At 41.2% G+C, this 18,728-nt stretch overlaps 1 protein-coding gene across 1 annotated transcript in view; it reads right to left on the bottom strand.

Moving 5' to 3' along the window:
• LOC134677979 (fatty acyl-CoA reductase wat-like) overlaps positions 1–18,307 on the bottom strand; it is a 339,904-nt gene extending 321,597 nt beyond the window's left edge. Inside the window, exons 1-11 of the mRNA XM_063536412.1 lie at positions 18,163–18,307; positions 17,234–17,327; positions 11,917–12,083; positions 10,837–10,927; positions 9,874–10,019; positions 7,402–7,511; positions 6,882–6,953; positions 5,955–6,075; positions 4,994–5,116; positions 3,729–3,848; positions 1,880–2,031 (exon numbers count right to left, since the gene is read on the bottom strand). Of these exons, the coding sequence (XP_063392482.1) occupies positions 1,880–2,031; positions 3,729–3,848; positions 4,994–5,116; positions 5,955–6,075; positions 6,882–6,953; positions 7,402–7,511; positions 9,874–10,019; positions 10,837–10,927; positions 11,917–12,083; positions 17,234–17,327; positions 18,163–18,296 (1,330 nt within the window). The 5' untranslated portion in view covers positions 18,297–18,307. The remainder of the gene's footprint in view (positions 1–1,879; positions 2,032–3,728; positions 3,849–4,993; positions 5,117–5,954; positions 6,076–6,881; positions 6,954–7,401; positions 7,512–9,873; positions 10,020–10,836; positions 10,928–11,916; positions 12,084–17,233; positions 17,328–18,162) is intronic.
• Positions 18,308–18,728: the final 421 nt, after the last annotated feature.

Consider the following 18,728-nt stretch of genomic DNA (forward strand, 5'->3'; position numbering starts at 1 on the left):
TCTCCCTAGGGTCATTAAGATTACATTTTTTTTTGGTAATTTCAGTGAAGTTCATTGCCGCATTACAGCTGAGAATGGAAATCAGTCACATCATTTTATCCAGAAAATTGACAGTGCCGCAGCAGTAATGTTGCAACAGAGTACCTAATGCTGCTACAGTCGTCACCCGAATGTCACCTTTATCATATCTTAGGTTAGAATGTAATTGAAAATGCGAGCGAAGCGAGCGCGAAAATTTTTCGATATAAAAACGCAATATGATAGACAATTGTACATTTTTATTTTTAGTATGGAAATCAGTCACATCATTTTATGACGAAAATTGACAGTACCGCAGCAGTAACGTTGCAACAGAGTAATGCTGCTGCAGTCGCCACCCAAATGTCACCTTTATCATACCTTAGAAAGTGATTAAAAACGCGAGCGAAGCGAGCGCGAAAATTTTTCGATATAAAAAACGCAATTTTACTTTTAGTCCCAACCAGGCGCGAATCCAGGATTTTATACAAAAAAGGGATGGGACAGTTTTCTATCAGCCTAGCTTCGCATAGGGCTCGATATTTAAGGGTCTCAGCGAGGTTGTTTTCATGCATAAAAGATGCAAGAAAGCAGAGCTTGGAATTGACCAAGTGAATTGAATTGGCGAAGTGTGAGCAAGGCAGTAGGCCTGCGAAAGAGGAAAGCTTGGATTTGGACCCACGCCCAAGTGTAATTAAGGCAGAAGATCAACTTTGCCGTAAGGCAGAAGGCCTCGCATAAGACCTAACGCCGAACCGCAAAAGAGTGGGTTGAAATCGAATCTATGCATGTAATCACGACTCTTCTACTGCTACCGATTGTTTCCCAAAGAATTACGCGCCATTAGTTTTGCAAATTAGCTTTTGGACAGCTAAAAAAAATCGTGTGGTAAAAACGATGTGTCTGTCCCTAATTTTAAAATTTGTTCTACTTTTTTGTTTTGCTTATTGGTTAATTCGGCACTGGTCCAAAGGTTTGACTATGAGAGCGCCTTCGGCGCCCGGCTTTGGTGAGCGTACAGCGTGTCACGTAGGTACGTCGGGCTAAGGTTAAGGCATTCAGAAGTTAAGGTGTAATAAAGAAACTCAGATAAATAAATATATACCTACATACAAACACGAACGTTGAAAACACAATACGCTCTCTCTCTCTCTCTCTCTCTCTTTTTAAAGGTAGTCGTGAAAAAGATGGCACTGCGCAATGAGGGGTAATTAATTTACTGTCGTTTAATTTTGTTGTATATTATTAAATCGACATAATTATTCAATTAAATTTGTTGATGTCCGTACCCCCTCATCTAAACTTAGAGTTAATTTGGCAAAAACCTTCCTCGGTGGCTATTCATGTCACTACGTATTAAATTCAGCGCCATCTGTTAGTTTACCAGGGTACTCAATAGTAGTAGCACATATTTGAAAAAAGTTTGCCCCTCCTTCCTAAGTAGCGCCATAAGATTCAGGGGCAAACTTAAATCAAGCGAGTGTTGTGGCTACCCCCCCTTTTAAGGGTTGAATATTTATAGCCTATAACCTGGCCGGAGATTTTCTCGACAGATTAGTAAAGTTTGCATCAAAATCCGTTCAGCCGTTTTCACGTGATGCGCGTTCAAATAAACAGACAAACAGATAAACAGATAAACAGACAAACAGACAAAAATTCTAAAAACTGTTGGAACGTGTTCTGTTATCGATTCTAAGTATCCCCAGCCAACTTTTTTTCAAATATGTTCCATGTACAGACTTTCGACCCTCTACAGCTTTATTATATGTAGGTATAGATGAATGATACTTGCATTGCGTGGGCTATCCAAATCGCTGCTGACTTTTCTTGGCCTAACTATTGGTGTGTTTACGCTACTTACCACTGGCATCCACTTTGTATTCTATCCTTTCACGCGGATTCAGATCATTTCTGTACTTCTGACCGATGTCTGAATGGAAGTCCCACTGGTTATTGGTGTAGTATTCGAAGACCTCGAAGCCTTTCGTCACACGGCGTTGGACGCGGCACAGGCTGCGGATATTCAATCATAATCTTCTTAGCCCCAAATGCCCCAATGTAATTTTAAAAGGACATGCCTTAACAGATTTTAAGGGCCCACAGATTACCAGGACCCCTATTCGACAAGCGACGTTTGACGTATCGTGTTGATCTCCCGTTGATGTGGGAAAAATCATAAGTTCTCGAATACGTACAATGTCAAAATTTGACATTAACAATCCACAGTTAGGGTGACAAGCAAACCAAACCGAACCACCCTTAGTTTAGAGTGGAGTTTTCGTTGTACCAAATGATATTATCCACCGTTGATGGAATCAACACTCAGTATGCAATAAAATCAACTGTTGATTTGACGTGGATGCGAAATCTGACAGTTGTACGTGTCGAATTTGGCCCCAGTTCGCCGGACGATATCAGCCTGTCAGTTGTTCGGAACTGTCACCTTTTGCGTTTAACTGACAAGCCGTCGTGGGCCCTTTAAACTCTTAGTGGGCCCCTTTAAACTCTTGTGGAATAAAATAAACTCTTCATCAAGTCCAAACGGAGGGAGGGGTTCAAGGGGGGTTGCGAGAATAATAAAAAGTAAGTGAGTAATTGGACTTGATTCAAAAAGTTTTTCTACTAATAAAACGGCCTTCGTTTTTTTGCGGGCCAGATTGTATGGATTTTGGCTTAGAGGGCCTTTTTGATAAAGAGCTTTTTAAAATTATCCTTTTCTTCGTTTTACATAATTAGCAGTATATCAACGAGCCATGTCCTATTATTTTTTAACCCTCCACGCAAAAAGAGGGATGTTATAATGGAAAGTTCCTCATGCACATGAAGTATAAGGACCCTTCTTTGATGGAAAGCCACATTCAAAACTTACACAGGTTCAACAAAGCGCTGGTGGCCTAATAGCTGTAAGAGTTGTAAGACCGTGCGACGCGGGTAAATCCCGGCTCGTTTAGTCACAAGCAGACATATCGGAACGGCTGAGGCGCTCACAACTATCTGAACAGGCCTCTATTGTCAAGGGTTTTAGGCAGGCTCCTATAGCCGTGGCAAAATGCCGGGATAATAGGGTGTTTCATTTTTCCGATTTTTCGATTTTCATCTGACTGCTCGAATTCTTGTTCTAACAGATAAAAAAATATTATACGTTAAAAAAAAATTAAAATCGGTCATCATTTAGAGGTTGCACAAAATTAACAAAGATTTTTCAAATAACCACAACGAGTCCAACGACTCTACAGCGGAGGGTAGAAAATGGTTTAAGCGGCTACCATCAAGGCGGAAAGTAGGGTGATACGGAACCTTCGGCATATAAATAAATTTTAAAATGAGTAGTAAACTTGGATTTTGGTTACTCGATAAATGTTGTAGTTAAGATTTTTCAGTTTTTCCACCTGTTTCCAAAGGAAAAGTGCTTTTATCGTGTTTTAGACGCAAAATTTAGTTTTCTCATTCAATTTTAGTATCAGTTCATTCTATTTTGTCATTTTAGAACATAGTTCATTTTCACGCAATGTATGGGGTTCTCATTCTCACTCTACCTTTTCAAACTGTGCAACCTCTAAACGTTATTCAATTCTTTTGAAAATTGAAATAGATAGTTTTTAGGGTGGGGAGACTTCATTGGTGAGCAAAGTCAGGAAAAGTATTACAACTTTTTTTCTCCATACAAAAGTGAAACACCCTACGGGATAACGAGATGATGATGTACGTACACTGGTTCGTAGCGAAGACACCAGAGCAAGCAGTCAACTAAGATGGCGGGCAGCCAATGGAACAGCAGCACACAAATGTTGTGGTACAGACGAGAGTGCTTCATCGATCCCCCGGGATACCTGAGTGAAATAATTCCATGTCAACAGTATAATGGCACATGGCTCTACCCGTTCAATGTTGTAAGCTCTTAGTTTCCTGCTACCGAAAGGTTGTCTGGAAGAGATCGCTTCTTAGCGATAAGACCGCCTGTTGTTAGCGTAGCTTTTAACGTGCATTTAATTTTCTGTGTATTTTTAACTGTATGGTGCACAATAAAGAATATTTATTATTTATTTGTGTCTTTTCCTTATCTCGGGACAATGGGGTCCCGGACCTTTGGGAGGCGTGGGGCCGAAGCCAACAGCGCAGAGGCCCATTAATACACTTTAATCTAAAAGCAAGGGATACACGTGGCGGATACCATCCCCGAACGCACAATGTGATACATCCGGAGATGGTCCCCGCCAGGTGCAAAGACTATTGCAGTGCAGCACTTTTGTGCTGCGATGGGAACTAAGGTCATGGGCTATAGATTTGCAAGTTGGAGTTGGAAGAGACTAGCGGAAAGCTTATTATTATAAATATTATAATTCCATTTCAATAGTAGTATGTACAGTCAGCAGCAATAGTTTCTAAGCGGGCGAGGTGTTCAAAATGATAATAAGAGCGCGTCAAGGTAATTTTGAACACCTCGCCCGCTTAGCAACTTCTGCAGCTGACTATGGGTTTCCCTTGTACTATGATATGGGGTTCTTCAAGAAGCATGTATTTAGGGTTCTCAAAGGTTGGTAACGCATAAGTAGCTCCTCTGATGTTGCTTATGTCCATGGGCGGCGAAGACTGCTTCCCATCAGGCGGTTCGTATGCTCGTTTGCTTCCAAATAAATAAATAAAAATACAGTACAACCTCGACTATCTGAACTAATTGAGACCAAGACTAAGTTCGGATAATCAGAAGTGTGTCACAGATGTCACCAGATATATGAGGCAAAGTTTCGCGAACTAGACGACTTGCACCATCCCACTAAGCCGGGGTTAACGGGTTAAACCTGGAGTTACCATGGCTACCAGTACAAATAAACACTGGGTTAACGGTTTAACGGGTAAACCCCTGGTAAGTGGGATGATGCAAGTGGCCCTTAGTCTGATAAGTCGCTAACTCTTGTCGCTGGGTATTTGTCCCCAATGGCATTGGAAGCGTCCATAGGCTGCTATGATCGCTTACCAGGCAACTCCGTTGAGCGGCACTCTGTTCAAGATGATTTCTCTGCCAGCTTCTATCATCTCCTCCCATGTTATTTTGACCTCTGCTGAAGATGTGAAGTTGATGACATTTATATGATGGACACTGAAAAAACAGGTTAGATTGTGTAGTAGTGAATCCAGTTTTTAGGGTTTCGTAGTCACCTAGAAACCCTTACAGTTTCGCCATCCATGTGCGTCTGTCTGACCGTCTGTCCGAGGCTTTTCTCCGAGATGGTGAGTGCTAGAAAGCTGCAATTCGGCATGGATACATAAATCGTTCATTGTGACAGAACGGTAAAATAGAAACTATAAAACAAATTTTTTAGGGGACCTCACATAGGTACCTATGTTTTATTTTTTTTTGTATTGACCCAAAAGTGTGGGGAATTGTTAGATAGATCTTTCAAAATTTTTTGATAAAGTTAATATTTTCTGAAATAATCGCTCAGAAATAAAAAAAATTGTCCCCCCCCCCCCTCTAACTTTTGAACCATGGGTCCAAAACATAAAAAAAAATCGTAAAATAAAAGCTTGATAAATACTTTCAACGAAAACTATAGCGAACATGATCGGTGCAGTCGTTTTTGAGTTATTGCCAAAAATCTTCTCTCCTTAGTAAAAAGACGTACAAAGCGCTGCAAATGTACTCCTTTACGGCTCGGCCACGACATTGAGCGACTTGCGACGGCGGTAGCGATAGCCATAGGTTAGAGCGAGGTATACCCACCTTTCGTTCCCACCTATGGTTATATAGCTGCCGCCGTCGCAAGTCGATCAATGTCGTGGCTGAGCCGTTATGCTTGGAACGTACTTATGATACTTATTAATAGCCCCCGTTTGGCCTAATTTGAGTATTTTGACAGACTGGTAACTACGAGACCCTACACTGAGCATGGCCCGACATGCTCTTGGCCGAGCTGGTAAGTTTGTTTGTGACTCACCCCTGCTCGATGTACTCCCAGCAGCAAATCATAATGCCGTTGATGAAAATGTCGACAGGCAGATAGTCGGCATAGCTGTTACTCTTGCAGTACATAGACCTGATGACGCCCTTGCCGGCCCCTGAAATAGTTATTTGTACAACAAGAGATCAAAGTTTGATATTTCTTAGAGTGCTTATTTTGAGTCCCGTGCAAGCGAAAGATTCTATAATAGATTCATTGAGCGTAGCGAGTGAATCTAATTTAGAATTTTGAGCGTAGTAAGGGATTCAAAAGCGCACGAGATGTAAATAACTTTGATCTCGTGTAGTACACAAAAATTTTCACCCTAAGCAGTGAGAACATAGAGGTACAGAGATAATAGAACCCAAGTATATCGAACTTGTATTAGACCCCGCATGTTGAAATGACATTTGACTATAAAGGTCACTTGAATGACATTTTGTCTCACTCAGTGAGCAAAATGCGATTTTGCTCACTCATTTTGTTTCACTCAGTGAGCAAAATCGCATTTTGGTCACTGTTTTTAAGAAGCAAAGTACCCTTGTTCGAGCTGCTGAGGTGAAAATATATTTGGTCAAGCAAATCTTGTCAGTAGAAAAAGGAAGGAAAATTTTAAACGCAGTTAGCCACACTACGTTTGAATTGTTCGAAAATCGCGTGTCATTTATATCTTGTCTGTGGAACTGTTTTGTTTACATTTCATCGTTGTTCGATGTACATCAAAAAGTATAGAGTTAGACCAAGAAAAGTCTGCAGCGATTTTGATAGCCCACGCAGTGCAAGTGTTATTTATACGTCTTCATTTCATAGAAGTTTGACGTTTAAAATGACACTTGCACTGCATGGGCCAGCAAAATCACTGCAGACTTTTCTTGGTCGTACTCTACAAACTCTTGTTTTCAATTCGGAACTTAAGAAGCTTACCGATGAGCAGTCCAGTAGGTCCATTTATGTTGTCAGTCCAGCCCGGGAGTGGCTCTTGGTAAATAGGGATCACTGAAACACACGTATTACTTAGGTATTATAATTATGGGTCGGTGGCAGCGTAAGGATAGCACTTGTTTGCCTAGGCAGATTATGTTGAGCCAGATATAATTTTAAAAGCGCCGCATAAGACGTCCCTTGCTGCGTGAAACGCGACATGGTCGCTTTTGATATCGATAGGCAACTAGGCACACTTGGGGCTCTTCAGATCGCGATGGATGGACTTAATGCATTAAGTCCATCTTTTGTACTGTAAGGTTCTCTTTTATGCAATCATCATCTTTGGCCACAGCATCTTGACAGAATGATTGTTGCAGTGACAGTTTATTAAGAAGAGGTCTGTGCGCCGTCGGAGATCGGAGGTGCGGCACACCTTTTCCTATGGCTGTAAAGGCCAATCGCAGCACGACACTTCCTAAAGCAATAAAGGTTCAATAAATAAATAAGTAAAATGTTTTACCGATGGAGGGCCGCAGAATGCCAATCGGCAAGATGTCTAGGGCTTCAACGACCAAAGCTTCGCCAAGTGCCTTCGTGAATGCGTATGAGTTCGGTAGCTTCTTCAGCAACCTGCAAAAATCAAAGGACCTAGATAACGTGTAGGTATGTGAGGTGTGCAATAAAGTGTATTGTGTATTGCAATGCATTGCAATGCATTGCATTGCATTGCATTACATTGTATTGCATTGCATTGCATTGCATTGCATTGTATTGTATTGTATTGTATTGTATTGTATTGTATTGTATTGTATTGTATTGTATTGTATTGTATTGTATTGTATTGTATTGTATTGTATTGTATTGTATTGTATTGTATTGTATTGTATTGTATTGTATTGTATTGTATTGTATTGTATTGTATTGTATTGTATTGTATTGTATTGTATTGTATTGTATTGTATTGTATTGTATTGTATTGTATTGTATTGTATTGTATTGTATTGTATTGTATTGTATTGTATTGTATTGTATTGTATTGTATTGTATTGTATTGTATTGTATTGTATTGTATTGTATTGTATTGTATTGTATTGTATTGTATTGTATTGTATTGTATTGTATTGTATTGTATTGTATTGTATTGTATTGTATTGTATTGTATTGTATTGTATTGTATTGTATTGTATTGTATTGTATTGTATTGTATTGTATTGTATTGTATTGTATTGTATTGTATTGTATTGTATTGTATTGTATTGTATTGTATTGTATTGTATTGTATTGTATTGTATTGTATTGTATTGTATTGTATTGTATTGTATTGTATTGTATTGTATTGTATTGTATTGTATTGTATTGTATTGTATTGTATTGTATTGTATTGTATTGTATTGTATTGTATTGTATTGTATTGTATTGTATTGTATTGTATTGTATTGTATTGTATTGTATTGTATTGTATTGTATTGTATTGTATTGTATTGTATTGTATTGTATTGTATTGTATTGTATTGTATTGTATTGTATTGTATTGTATTGTATTGTATTGAATTGCATTGTATTGTATTGTATAACGTTCAGCATTCTAATAAAACGTTTATTGCCACGGCCACGGTGCTCTCGCAGGATACGTCTGTGTTTGTGCAATACCTCTGTCAGAATACTTCTAATACTTATAACACTTTAAACTCTCGCGTTTTGTACACATATTCAATTACACAAACGGGTCTACCGCGATATAATTTCATTGTTTTTACCTTTAATTCCGACGTTTCAGCTGAGTTGCACCAGCTGTGGTCACGGAAAGACTGACGTCCCAACAAATGTCAACGGAGATATTAATAAAACAACACTAAACTACCCGAAATTAGTTTATAAAAATGTTCGGGGTAGACAAAGAAATTGCAGCTACCCGTTAAAGTTTAATGTTTATTGTCCACGGCACGACACGCAACACTCACAGTATCCGTACACTGGTCCGAAGATATATCTGCTGGTTTCAACATTTGAATCACTGGTCCCCAAGTAGACGATAATTTGTAACCGTCCTCTCGATTGAAATTTTTAGGGTGTTTTGTTGGGACGTCAGTCTTTCCGTGACCACAGCTGGTGCAAGTCAACTTCTAATACTTGTTGAATCAGATCTCCGTATATATGGCTGTTGTGCTTCCTAATATCTTATACTTTTCTGGAACGTGGACCGCATACCGTCGTCACATCCGCACATTAGACCGATTCCACCGAAAATGCCTTCGCAAAGTCTTAAAGATCAGCTGTCTATCCATGGTTACAATCGCTATCGCTTCGACAACGCAAAGCATTATGTATCTCTATCACTCTTCCATATTAGTGTGACAGTGACAGTTGCGTTTCGATCGCTACGTAGCGTAAGCGATCGGCATCTTGGCTACGCGGCCTGGTCCGACACCGAAGTTTTGCGAAGAGCCAAAGTGATTGGGATCGAAGTTTATATTATGCGACGACAACTTGGCTGGGGCGGCCATTCATTCCATGATCTGGAGGATCTTGTGAGCGTTTTAGGGGGAGGGGTAAGGCTAGAAAATTCTAGATATTTCTAGCAGTAGCTACTTACAAAGGCGTCACAGCAGAGACGGTAGCAATCGTCCATCTACTCCTTAATCTGAATGATCTTGTAAGGGAGGGTAAGACTAGAAAAGTCTAGACATTTCTAGCAGTAGCTACTCACAAAGGCGTCACAGCAGCGGCGGTAGTAGATAGTCCATCCATTCCATGATCTGGATGATCTTGTGAGGGTTTTAGGGGGAGGGTAAGGCTAGAAAATTCTAGATATTTCTAGCAGTAGCTAGTCACAAAGGCGTCACATGATAGCAGCGGCGGTAGTATCGTCCATTTACTAAATAATCTGCATGATCTTGTGAGGGTTTTAGGGAAAGAGTAAGACTATAAAAGTCTAGATATTTCTAGAAGTTGACTTACAAAGTTCTAGATATTACAAGCAGTAACTACTCACAAAGGCGTGACAGCAGCGACGGTAGCATCGTCCATCCATTCCATAATTTGGATGATCTGGTGGGGGTCGGCTGGGGGAGGGTAGGGTTTTTCTTCTAGAAGTTTTTCGTGGAGATGGCAGTAGGCGGTCGAGATGTGGACGAATAGCTGTGGAAGATGTGTGGTTTATTGGTAAATTCTAACGTAATTCAAAACTACAACACTACTTATTTCATTCAAATCAATTTACTACACTAACACGTTCACACTAATACTTACACGTTCTTTCTGATGCAAAGCTTTAGTAGTAGGAGTATATTGTACAATAAACAAACAAGTGCGAGTCGGACTCGCGCACGAAGGTTTCCGTACCATAATGCAAAAAAAAACCAAAAAAAAGCAAAAAATAAACGGTCACCCATCCAAGTACTGACCACTCCCGACGTTGCTTAACTTTGGTCAAAAATCACGTTTCTTGTATGGGAGCCCCGTTTAAATCTTTATTTTATTCTGTTTTTAGTATTTGTTGTTATAGCGGCAACAGAAATACATCATCTGTGAAAATTTCAACTGTCTAGCTATCACGGTTCGTGAGATACAGCCTGGTGACAGACGGACGGACGGACGGACGGACAGCAAGGTCTTAGTAATAGGGTCCCGTTTTACCCTTTGGGTACGGAACCCTAAAAATGGCGTTTGGGAGAGTAAGGATTCCACGCTCACACTGTTTTCCGTGCTCCAGGACGCGTACGTTTAGCAACACCTCTTTTGAAATACCATGGCACACCCTTCGGCTAGAAGTTCGCGCTTACAACAGTTACTAGCAGTGGCGGTGGCACGCGCACCACAAAAAGGTGAAGTGCACGTAATGACGCGATCGTTGCTGGAACACCCTCAGCTCGTAGTAGTTTTTGTCCCTATAAGTATACCATTACCGCATTACCTAATGTCCGTTTACGCCATCATCAATGCACAAGGAACTCACCAGAAGATGCTTGCACTGCTTCCCGAGCTCCAATACGAGTTTAGTTCCGCGTACGTTCAGTAACACCGCTTTCCTCAGTTCCTCGTCGAATCTAAAACATGATCAGTGAACTCATTACGCTCATTACAAAATATTAGAAATTATGGGAATATAACAATAAAAAGCAAGCTGAAGTGGCAATGGGCAGGCCACATTGCGCGCAGAGAAGATGGCCGATGGGGTCGAAAAGTGCTCGAGTGGAGACCACGGACTAGCAAGCGCAGCGTAGGACGTCCACCCACAAGATGGACGGACGACCTTGTTAAGGCCGCCGGAAGACGCTGGATGCGGGTCGCTTCCAACCGGTACGAATGGAGGTCCAAGGGGGAGGCCTATGTTCAGCAGTGGACGTCTTATGGCTGAGATGATGATGATGATGATGAACAATAAAAAACCTTTAGTTTAAGGCAACTAGTGGCCCACAGATATAGTAGATTGTTAACCAAGGGATGAAAGGCACTCATTTCTGCCGATAGTCCGACGCTGAAATGATGCCTTTCACCAGAGATAAACACTCTACTTTTAATTTCGAATACGAGGAAAGTAAAATGCATGTGTTTTTTTTTAAACATTAATAATAAAATAAATAAGTATAAATTTTTATATGTAGTATTTTTTTAGGGTACTTTCAACATTAACCATTTAGGCAAAAGTATCGCTATTTATGGAATCCCCATATCAGACACAAATATCAGAATGGAAATTGTATAACAAATCCATTTATACCCAAATTTTAATTGCTTATCGTAAAAATAATCGTACTTGGAACCTAAAATGCTCTAATGCAGAAACGTATCATTTTCTGAACAATGACCCTCTTTCAGAGCATGAGAATTAAAAAAATATTTTAAAACGTATTTTTTCGAAGAGAGATTGTGCTCAAAGTTATTGGGACCAGAACAAGGTCTCAAACTTTGCGGACTGACTTTAATGATGCTTGAATGTGACGGTAGCAGCCAATAGCAGCATATATAAAATGAGTCTCTGACTATAACGACGCCGACGCCTCTGACCAGAGCAAGTATTAAATTATGATTGTACCTGATAGTGGCAGCAGCGTGTATGATGATGTCAGTTTCCTCAATGATCTTCTGACGATCAGCCGGGCTAAGACCAAGGTCTGGCTCGCTTGCGTCTCCAGCGATGAGTGTCATCTTTTCCAGGAGAGGTTCAATGCCGCCGCGCATTGTGCGTACTTTCTCAAACAACTGTGAGAATTAATTGTACACATTGATGAGAAATTTTCATCACTCCTACAGTCCGTTTAGGGATCTCGTTAGATCGGGCCGTGTTCGGGCCGGAGCTTCCGGCGCTTACTTTTCTATGACATGACAGGCGATCACGTGATGCTTTGTAGCGATGCTACATATTTGCCTAGGATAAATACATGCTTTTCCATACAAGATAACCGGTACAACATGACTGTCGCATTTCCAACAAAATAACATACACCAGAGTATGACACTTATGTAAAACTATAATGTACCTTCTCAGCTGTAGGTTGTTTAGCATATCCTGCCTCCTGGTTAACTGGTTTCGAAGAAACGAGTCTAAAGAGTATGCCACTTGAACGGAACTTGTCACCCAGATTGCGCGGAGATTGGTGAACCAAACCTGGCTTCATGCATATCAAAATGATCCCCCTGGTCTACCCCAACTGCTCAAATAGGTCACTTCCTAATTTAATTAGTATTTTAGAATCATTTTCGGAATTTTTATGAAACATAAATAGTGAATATGAAGGTGTGAAAAGGTTGAAATTTTGACAGGAGAACTGTCAGAGAGTAGACTATGCGTTTAGTTACCGCATCGGAAAGAAGGTATTCTGAATGAAACAAGGTAGAAAACGTACGATAAAAATATAATTATTAGTAATTATTATTAACCACTTAAAATATTACAAGTATTAATGAGCATTGATATTTTTTCGAGAGTCATATGATTTGGAAAAGGTTTAAGTTGGTTTGACGTTTGATGCGTCGATATGGATCGAAACGGAGGGCTGGGGATTTTGCTAGAATCGACAATGGATGGGGAGTTGGTACTAGGCCACGCAAGTGAAAGGGAGGCCTGTGTGAAGCACCTCGGGATCGCCAGGCGGCACGCAGTCCACAGGCCTTGGAAACTGCGCCCTGCGGTGAAAACCAGCGTCCCCACGACGCTCAGCACATCAGGGAGCGCGCAACGGCGCTCGGAGCAACACGACCGTCGGCCATGCTTTCGCTCGCCGGCGGCACGGAAAGCACTCGGTGGGCTACGCCCTTTTCGCGCACAACACACACACACACGGCGCACTTTACATATATCCCAATCTTCCACCGGCCAGGGCAGGCGGCGGAAGGGGGCGAGGCGGTTTATTTCGATATTCAATTAGGAACTGTATAAATGCTAGCGTGCCCCAGTACCAACTCCCCATCCATTGTCGATTCTAGCAAAATCCCCAGCCCTCCGTTTCGATCCATATCGACGCATCAAACGTCAAACCAACTTAAACCTTTTCCAAATCATATGACTCTCGAAAAAATATCAATGCTCATTAATACTTGTAATATTTTAAGTGGTTAATAATAATTACTAATAATTATATTTTTATCGTACGTTTTCTACCTTGTTTCATTCAGAATACCTTCTTTCCGATGCGGTAACTAAACGCATAGTCTACTCTCTGACAGTTCTCCTGTCAAAATTTCAACCTTTTCACACCTTCATATTCACTATTTATGTTTCATAAAAATTCCGAAAATGATTCTAAAATACTAATTAAATTAGGAAGTGACCTATTTGAGCAGTTGGGGTAGACCAGGGGGATCATTTTGATATGCATGAAGCCAGGTTTGGTTCACCAATCTCCGCGCAATCTGGGTGACAAGTTCCGTTCAAGTGGCATACTCTTTAGACTCGTTTCTTCGAAACCAGTTAACCAGGAGGCAGGATATGCTAAACAACCTACAGCTGAGAAGGTACATTATAGTTTTACATAAGTGTCATACTCTGGTGTATGTTATTTTGTTGGAAATGCGACAGTCATGTTGTACCGGTTATCTTGTATGGAAAAGCATGTATTTATCCTAGGCAAATATGTAGCATCGCTACAATATCCCCTCTCTCGGCAAAGAGGTTAAGCGCCGCTTAACCGAGGCAGCCGGGGTAACCGGAGAAAAAAAATCTTTTCCCAAAAAATCATCTGGTCCAGTAGGACGTTAACTATACATGCGGACATATACATGCGCTCCATATTTATTATCGTTTGACACTAAACCTATATTTATTTGTTTCGTATGCTACTTAATATTTATCTTTAATTTACCTATATTATGTTCTAGAACTATAACGTAGACGTATACCTCTTAACACTATGCTGTGGTCAGATCATGACTATCACATGTTTCACATTAGAAATCACAGCGTGTGGCCACCACACTGTGGTTTCTGCTACTCAACTAAAAAATATAACCTAGATTTCCTTTGAAATAGTCTTAAGTTGTATAATGTAGTCGCTATAGTTAATAAGGAGCTAACTCTCATTTTGAGGCTAATTGATATCTTTTAATGCTAACAAAAATATTATTTATCTTTGATTAGGCTAATTTATTCTAATTAATTAGTATATTACATGTATTTCTATTCCTAATGTAATGCTACCTATTGATATACTAATGGTTATGTTTTACTATAGCATGCTCTGCTATGCCTATATTCCTACAAATACAAAGCCACTAGTACCCTAATATAATGTGGTTACTAGTTGGTAGTTTTTATTTATTACTTATACTAGCAATAGTGGAAGTTACTTGTAACCCGCACTTAAATCAAACTCCAATATGCAGCCAATGGGCTTGCATTAATTGAAAAAGAAAAAACTTGGTTTCCTTTTCCATGTCCTACTTAGTGTATTATATCCACCATAATTGAGTCACCCTGGGCCCTTAGGGTATGTAGTTACTTATAAAATTTGATTTCCTAGGAAATGCTTGGAACAAATGTTGACCAGTTGGGTCAAAGAAGCATGTATGCTTGAAAAAAAAAGAATGGGCTAAATCTTAATATGCCCTAATAATATAAAATAAATTGTTACGTGTGACATACACCTTGTGGGACTTTAATTATGTCCTTGACATGATACTTTCCAATTTTACCCGTGTCTATCTCCTGAAGATCATATACGACATCCGAATGCTTCTTAATGACTTTGCATTTCAGGAAGCGCGGTGCCAATTTTGCGGAGAAGAAGTGTGCTGCATTTGACTGTACAAAATTACGCCTCCATACGATATCGCCTACGCTTAGCCGTAGTTCCTTACGGCGCAGGTTATATCGTACCGCGTTTTGTTTGTACGCTTTGGTCAAAGCATCAGTGACGCGCTGGAAGATATCTGCCATCTCGTTGAGAGCAGTTGCTCTGTCGGACCGGTTGGAAATTTGGAGGTCGTCTAACGAATTTGGAATACCGCCCCTAATGGAATGCAGCATGCCATCCGTCATCATCTCTCGCCCCTTTGCCAACAAGAATGGTGTATGCCCCGTTACAATATTAATAGTGCTATTCAAAGATAGCTGGATTTGCGGTAGGTACTTGGACCAGTTCCTTTGGTCTTGTCCTACTAAAATAGCTAGGCAGGTCTCAATAGTTTGATTAAAGCGTTCTACTGTATTAGATTGAGGTGCGTAATATGCGTTATAAAATATCCTTGGTATTGAGTGTGTGGCACAAAAATCTTTAAATTGTTTACTTTGGAATATTGTTGCGTTGTCGCAGATTAAAACACATGGGATTCCCTCTTTGTTTAAAATTTCTGATTCTATAAATGTAGTTACTGTTTTAGTTGTTGCAGTTCTAAGTGGGTGAATCCAACAATATTTTGTAAATACATCAACTATAGATAGTATGTAGACGTGACCAGAATATGATTGTACTAAAGGACCTATTAGGTCGATAGATAGAGTGTGTATAGGTTTATTAACCTTTTTCTGGTTTGTCATGTGCCCATGTGGAGGCTGATTTGAGTGTTTGTATGCTTTACACTTCTCACACGTGGCCACATAATTTTTCACGTCTGCATACATGCCTTTCCAAAAATAGTTTTCTTTAATTTTTGATAAAGTTTTAAATGTGCCAGGATGGACTGTTAATTTTTCATGATTTTCTTTAATGCATTCTAGTATTAATTCTCTAGGCAAAACTATTTTCCAATTATTTTCGGTCTGTAAATTTGATATTGGTTTTGAATATCTAAATACTACATTATTTTTTATATACGACAATGGCGCCCGAAAAAAGTTTTAAATATCAACCTGGTTGCTGTGAGCTTGGGAGAGCGATAAGATAAATGTATAAAATTAGTATCAGTTAAAAAAAAAAAGAATTAAATGCAATTATTGGCTTTCACTTGCGTGGCCTGTCGACTCCGAGGCGCGACACGTTGGCGCCACCATCAAGCCGTAGGGCACGGCCTTGACCCGCGAGCCGTGTGTCGGGCAGCCTTGCCGCGGTCCGACGACCCCAAGGTCTCATCGCGCGGGTCCTTCTTGTGGAACTCCTGAGCGCCGCGGGTTGTTCTCGCCCGGGCTTGCCAAAGCCGGAGCTTGAGGAACGCCCGTCGCCCACCGTCGGCGATCCGCCTGCTGCGTTAAATACCAGCGGGCCTGTGGATGATAGCTACGTTCGGTACCCGTGAGTGCACTAGACTTTTATCCCAGGTTTTGGCCAAGACTCCGCGTCTCGTTCATCTCGCGATCGTAGATTAAGGTTTACTATAGTGTCACCCCATAACCGCCGACAGTTTAGAGAAACCGATTGTATTCCGAGCAGCGCCCGCCCTAAAGCGGAGTGCATTGTAGTAGTTAGCGAATCGTATTAAATTGCATGTCATATATTTGGTCTTATCTTTTCAATATCCTATCAAGTTCCCATTAACCAGGTTAGAGTAACAAGAGGACCCTTGCACTCCAAAGGTGAAATGTTTTATTGCGGATCTTGTCCGAGGCACTATTTCCATTAATTATTTAAACATTTTAAAAACATTATTTCTCATACAACAACTACATTATTTTTTATATACGACAGCTTTCCATAGAAAACGATGCGCCGGAAGCTCCGGGTCGGACACGGCCCGGTCTAACGTGAGTCATCTTTTATGGCACGCATGGGCGTACGCAGCACTTTTTAAGGGGTGGGGCAGAAGTAGGGGAGGCTGAGTACGTTGTAACAGGGTACGGTTGAAACAGAAATTCTTAGCTCATGGTTAGAGACCAGGGTGGGGCAACTGCCCCACCTTGCCCCACCGTGGGTACGCCTATGATGGTGCGTAAATTTGTTTTAACTTTGCTGACGTGCAAACATAGCGTAGTAAATACTTACGGGGTCTTTGAGCGTGTCCTCCATGCGCTGGCGCGGCGTCTTGCCTTTCTTCTGCCGCACCAGCAACAAAATCTGCTTGATGTCCGGACACTTCCTGGAATATTTTATGTACTTAGGTACTTCATAACAAAAAAATTTGCTCAATAACTATCTTAGTTGAATTTGTAACAGGTAACACATAGTTCCTGGAAATACCAAGCATATCAAGCAGATACAATACGCAAGCAATACGTCAATAAGTCTGCGAAGGATAACCTGCTTCGGGACTCCGGTGGCGTTAAGAAAGACCTTTCACTATGCACCTCCCTAAGACGTGTAGGTAGGTAAACAAAAAGGTAGGCATGGAAAAATTCGCAAGCCTCTACTAAGCTTCAGTAGCTCAGCCGGTAGTGACGAACATAGAGGTGGTGAAGATGACCACATACCTGAGCAATTTTTAGACCATCACCTGGCCCATGAAGCTGGTGGTGACTATAGCATGGGGCTGGTGAAGATGGCCACATACCCTGAAGAGCTTCTCGATCACCTTGCTCATAAACAGGTGGTGACAACACGGAGCTGGTGAAGGGTGCCACATGCCACATACCTGACAACACGGAGCTGGTGAAGATTACCACATAACTGAGCAGCTTCTCGACCAGCACCTTGCCCATGAACCCGGTGGTGACTATAGCACGGAACTGGTGAAGATGGCCGCATACCCTGAAGAGCTTCTTGATCATCTCGTTCATAAACAAGTGGTGACAACACGGAGCTGGTGAAGATTACCACATAACTGAGCAGCTTCTGAACCAGCACCTTGCCCATGAACCCGGTGGTGACTATAGCACGGAACTGGTGAAGATGGCCGCATACCCTGAAGAGCTTGTTGATCATCTCGCTCATAAACAAGTGGTGACAACACGGAGCTGGTGAAGATGACCACATACCTGAGCAACTTCTCGACCAGCACCTTGCCCATGAAGCCGGTGCCGCCGGTTACGAACACGGAGCGGTTGCTGAAGGTGGCCGCGATGCGGTCCGGCATCGCTGCCAGCTCCTCCGCCGAATATGTCGTCTCCATGTCTGCAAAGAACAAATGATAGAGAGCCTGTCAAAAGAATGTCGACTGTTAACAGGCGTGGCTCACTCCGCGATTTAGTCGCTTTGCTACAGGTTGCTAAAAGTACATCCGTTCCACACCGATTTAATTTGGTGGCTAGCCATAAGCCGCGCGTGGCGCTCTCGCCGCCTAGCGGCCATATCTGTGCTGATCGTAACAGACGCGTTTTGTTAGAGAGTGAGTCTTCTGTACTTAGTACTATTATTTATTCTGTGGTATAGGTAAACTCCGTAAGCTTCGGCCCGGACACGGCCCGGTCTAACTTGAGTCATCCATAATTCACAGTACCGTAAAATGGGGTGAGTTGACTGAAATTTGACTTTCAAACCTCGATAAAATATTATTTTACATGTGAAAACTGAATGGTGTACATAATAAGTGGTTCGGACGTTT

Source organism: Cydia fagiglandana, chromosome 27 (genome assembly GCF_963556715.1).
Source record: "Cydia fagiglandana chromosome 27, ilCydFagi1.1, whole genome shotgun sequence".
Lineage (NCBI taxonomy): Eukaryota > Metazoa > Arthropoda > Insecta > Lepidoptera > Tortricidae > Cydia > Cydia fagiglandana.